Source organism: Cryptotermes secundus, unplaced genomic scaffold (genome assembly GCF_002891405.2).
Source record: "Cryptotermes secundus unplaced genomic scaffold, Csec_1.0 scaffold50, whole genome shotgun sequence".
Taxonomy (NCBI): Eukaryota; Metazoa; Arthropoda; class Insecta; order Blattodea; family Kalotermitidae; genus Cryptotermes; species Cryptotermes secundus.
In genome coordinates this window covers 30,590-35,164 of record NW_019721758.1, presented here as the reverse complement: position 1 = coordinate 35,164, position 4,575 = coordinate 30,590, and the positions used below count along the sequence as shown (strand labels likewise).

At 41.3% G+C, this 4,575-nt stretch overlaps 1 protein-coding gene and 1 long non-coding RNA gene across 2 annotated transcripts in view; both read left to right on the top strand.

Moving 5' to 3' along the window:
- Positions 1–1,768, top strand: part of LOC111875605 (peritrophin-1-like) — a 4,757-nt gene extending 2,989 nt beyond the window's left edge. Inside the window, exon 3 of the mRNA XM_023871973.2 lies at positions 1,536–1,768. Coding sequence (XP_023727741.1) covers positions 1,536–1,768 — 233 coding nt within the window. The remainder of the gene's footprint in view (positions 1–1,535) is intronic.
- A 2,099-nt stretch (positions 1,769–3,867) lies between these two features.
- LOC111875611 overlaps positions 3,868–4,575 on the top strand; it is a 6,162-nt gene continuing 5,454 nt past the window's right edge. The window contains exon 1 of the long non-coding RNA XR_002844755.2: positions 3,868–4,095. This is a non-coding gene — a long non-coding RNA (uncharacterized LOC111875611). The remainder of the gene's footprint in view (positions 4,096–4,575) is intronic.

The window sequence follows — 4,575 nt, the reverse complement described above, 5'->3', positions numbered from 1 at the left end:
CAGTTGAAAGTCAACTGATTTTTCGTAGGAGTATGTTGTCTCCATCTTCAAAATCGAACAATAAGTCAAGCAAGAAACCAGCTTGAAGCAGAGAGCTCCATAAAAGTCATTTTAAGAACCTCATATCCTTCACGGAAATTTGCTAATAATAATAATTTCATTAACCCAAATCAAAGTTATAATTGATAAGCGATAAAAGTAAATTATATATATATATATTTACAATGAATACAAATATTACTTGAATAATTAGGAGAAGCATGGCTAGCATAAAATATTACATCAACAAAGAATTAAAGTTTTAAATGTGCCAAAATAATTCATTCCAATTCAATTCCTTATTATCATTTGTGTGCTGAACTAACAGCCGCAAGGCCAATTACGGACACAGAACAGTGTAGATAAAAGTAGTTACATACTGGACAAACACAACATAAAGTCAAAGACTAATTAAAGATAAATAATAATAATAATAATAACTAAATTTCAATTCAATTCGTGTTTATTTAATAATAATAATAGCAAGAAAGTACCAATAATAATTCTATGCAATTATTTATTTATTTACATGTTTACACAACTTCCTGAAGGCCAATTATAAAATAAGCACCAGCAAAATATTCAAAAACATGTACGCAATTAAGAAAAAAGCAAGACAGCTGGGACAGTAATGAAAGCTCAATAAGTTAATCGCTTCAGCCGTTATGATGCGAGAATATAACGAATATACGTACGTCAATAATAATCATAACAATAACAGCAATAGAAAACAGGTGGCGGACTGCAATTGTAGACCTATGAGAACGACAGTAACAAAATGAATTTCAAGAAGAGATTAATGGCAGATTTATATTTGAAATCCATGTGTTTATAATCAGTTAACAAACCGTTCTGTCAGTCAGTAAATTTGTGAGTTTGTCGGTGAACTTGTGAGACAGTCTGCCATTCACTTATCCCGTCAAGTAGTTTATTATTTAGTTAGTTCTCGAATTATGCTCTCAGACAATTTGTGAGTCACTGAGTGAAGTAGTGAGTTATTTTGCTATTCACTTATTATTATTATTCTTAGTGGGGTGGGACTAAGTCCCTTGTACTGCGGCCACTTCTGGCCTATTGCATCAGCCCCAGATGATAGGTGAGGGTGATTGTGGAGCAATTGGTGGATTGAATATTGTCAAGGGAAATTGAAGTACTCGGAGGAAACCTGTCCTAGTGCTACTTTGTCCACCACAAATCCCACATGAGAAGGCCCGGGCTCCAACCCCGGCCGCCACCGTGGGAAGCCAGAGACTAAATGCCTGAGCTATGGCGCGGCCTTTGCCATTCACATAGTACGTCACTTAGTGGCTTAAATCGTCACTTAGTGTGTTATTCAGCAAATTGACGAATTATTCTCTCAGAAAATTTGCGGGTCAGTCTGACATTCACTTAACCCGTCAGGTAGTACGTTATTCAGAAAGATGACGAATAATTTCATCACTCAGTCAACAAATAACTTGCGATCGAGTCTTATTGCTCTCGTTTGCATGTGGCAGAGTGCAGCCCGCTGCCGAAGGATGACGGGGGATACTGGTCGCCGGCTACATGCAGCTCCGGTTTCAACAAGCAAGGCGCAACTTGCAAGCTGGAATGTGATCAGGACCATGTCCTGAGGGGCAGCGCTTCCGTTCAGTGCACGGAGAGCGGCTGGAACAGCTCCAATGGGAACTTCATACCGAGATGCGAACGTGAGTACCGGCTATATGTGTTCAGCGCCCGGCTTCTTTGACCCGCTTTCATATTATCAACTGCCGAAACAACATGGCTACGGGAACAGTGTCGTCTGTTGAAAAAGCAACGAACTCCTGTGACATAAGACGCAATAGACACATAGGAAGACGTGTACCAGATGAGAAGTAAACTAGTGTTTCTTTTTTCCTTGACACTACAGCTCCAGTGGGCCTAGGCCTACCTCCATGAATTTCTCCGTTCACTTCGGTTTTTCTAGATCTTACACATTCGGTAGGACTCCTTGGGCGAGTGATCAGCTCGTCGCAAGGCCTCTACCTGTACACAAACACAGAATAACGCACACACACAAACTAAACATCCATGCAATGAGTGGGATTCGAACCCACGATCCCGGTTTCCAAGCGAGCGAAAACAGTGCATGCCTTAGACCGCTCGGCTACCGAAACCGGCGAAACATGTATATTATATGTTGTGACGGATCAAGATGCATGTAGTAAAAGNTGGTACGTCGACTATTAACTGCCCTATTTTACCCGCCCCGGATAATAGATGATGAATATGGAGCGGTCAGTGGAATGAGAATTGGCAGGGGAAACCGAAGTACTCGAAGAAAACCTGTCCTAGTGCTACTTTGTCCACCACAAATCCCGCATGAGCAGACCCGGGCTCGAACCCGGGCCGCCACCGTGGGAAGCCAGAGACTAACTGCCTGAGCTATGGCGCGGTCTTTGCCATTCACTTAGTACGTCACTTAGTGGCTTAAATCGTCACTTAGTGTGTTATTCAGCAAACTGACGAATTATTCTCTCAGAAAATTTGCGGGCCAGTCTNACACGTGATATTTTTTTGCGGAACTCGAGGCACATCAAGAAACTTTGTCCCGATATAGAATGCCCCAACATTTATGCCCCAGTGCATACAGGCCTTTACACACCCGAGAGGGGTGCCCACATTATAGCGTAGGTCTCCGGCATTCTTTTCTCATGCCGAATTGCGCGACATCTTAGGACATGACCGCCATAATGTATGTAATGTCGTGACATACTTAGGTGCCATAACTATCGGCAGGTTCATGCAATCGCCTCGACTTTAGTCTCATGTTTCAGCCATGTAATGTTCCTTGTTCTTCTGAGATCTCACTAACCCATATTAAAATGGGAAACACAATAGATCACTGTAGGTCGCGGTGGACGGGCCGAGAAGGCCCACCCCTTATACATTCATTCATTCAACCCATGTTATTATTTTATTAGCCCAATATTATATTCTTTACAGTTGTTTTCACAGACAGTCAAACCACTCCGGCTCGACACGTGTTTAATTTTTATCTAGTTTTATACCGGGTTTAACGTATGACATTGAAGTTGATTGTACTTGTACCTTGGCTAACACAGCCATATGCACTAAAGCGACTATTTACTCCGTCAGCTTGTTACTGATACAGTGGCGTAGTTAAAGAGAAATCGGTTTGAATTTAGGCTTGTTCACGCCTATAATGCCCACAGTTTTTCGTGGCTTTCCACTCATTCTAGGCGAATGACGGATTGATATCTATGTAGGATACGCCCGCCTTCTTCAGAACCCCAATTTGAAATTCACTGATAGTTTTACAATCTCATTCGGTGATCTGAAACATCTGCAGCTGAAATACCGGCATACAATAGCTTAAGAACCATCAAACCTTCTGATCTCGTATGATGTTATAACACCTCTGTAGCAAGGTAGCATGGCGAAATAAACTAACGAATGATACTAATCCTGAATGTCTTTAACAAATGTATACCTAGCTCAGTAACTAGTCCCCTTGTACTAGTAATTTTGAGGCCCTAGAAAGGTGTTTCAGCTTTCACGTATTTGACTCGCAGATGCAGAATTCCTTGAGAGCAGTTAAATGTAAGTTAATATGGATTTTCCTCTTGGTATTCACAACACTTAATTATACGGAATTACTGTGTTCTTGGACTTTTTCCATCGCCCGGAATTCTAAGTATTAGATGACACGACGTTTCAGAAACTGGATCTGTTTCCATCTTCAGGTGAGGAAGGAAGACACTTACTCAGTTGGGCCCCTTAGAAAAAGTTAATCTCAGTCAGTGGGCCACTGTAATCCTGAAATTGCTAAGCCCGTACATGCAACACACTGGGCACTGTGTTGCAGGCTGTCGGACGACCGCTCTGCAGGAGTGATCACATTCGACTCGAGCGCTCTCTTACAGATTCACCTGAACGAGAATTCGACGTCACGTTTTATTACCAAATTGAACTCTATACCGTACAGAGGCGGTGGCACCGACATCCTCAACGCATTGAGAGCAGCAATTAATGAAATCAAAACCTACAAAGTGCACCCTCTGACGCTTGTCTGTGAGTACCTGTGTTACTGTGCCCCAACATTTAGGGGAACGGAGGGGGGAGGCGATCTGACATAAATTCAGAGGGCAATTGTCTTGAATTTCGTATAATTATAAAGTGCCCAAGGAGATATTTGGACACTAGAGATGGTATTATTGGTAATTGAGACTATTACACGAGGAGGATTTTCGTGAGATTCGTAGATAAATAAGTAATTTTACGGTAGGGAAATAAGGAGTTAGAGAGAGAACTAGGAGGGTAAATGAAGGAAATGAACTCAGAATTATCTTGAGGGACTCGATTAGAATTCGACTAAATGAATGACCGAGTATAAAATGGGAGAATATCATTGCTCATGAACTTAATTACCGAAATGTAATTGTTTCTTGCATCCTGTTGTGTATTTAATCAATATTAGAGTCAATTTTACCGACCACACAACATATTTTTATTATTATTATTACACTACATGTTTCGACCTCGAGAGGTCGA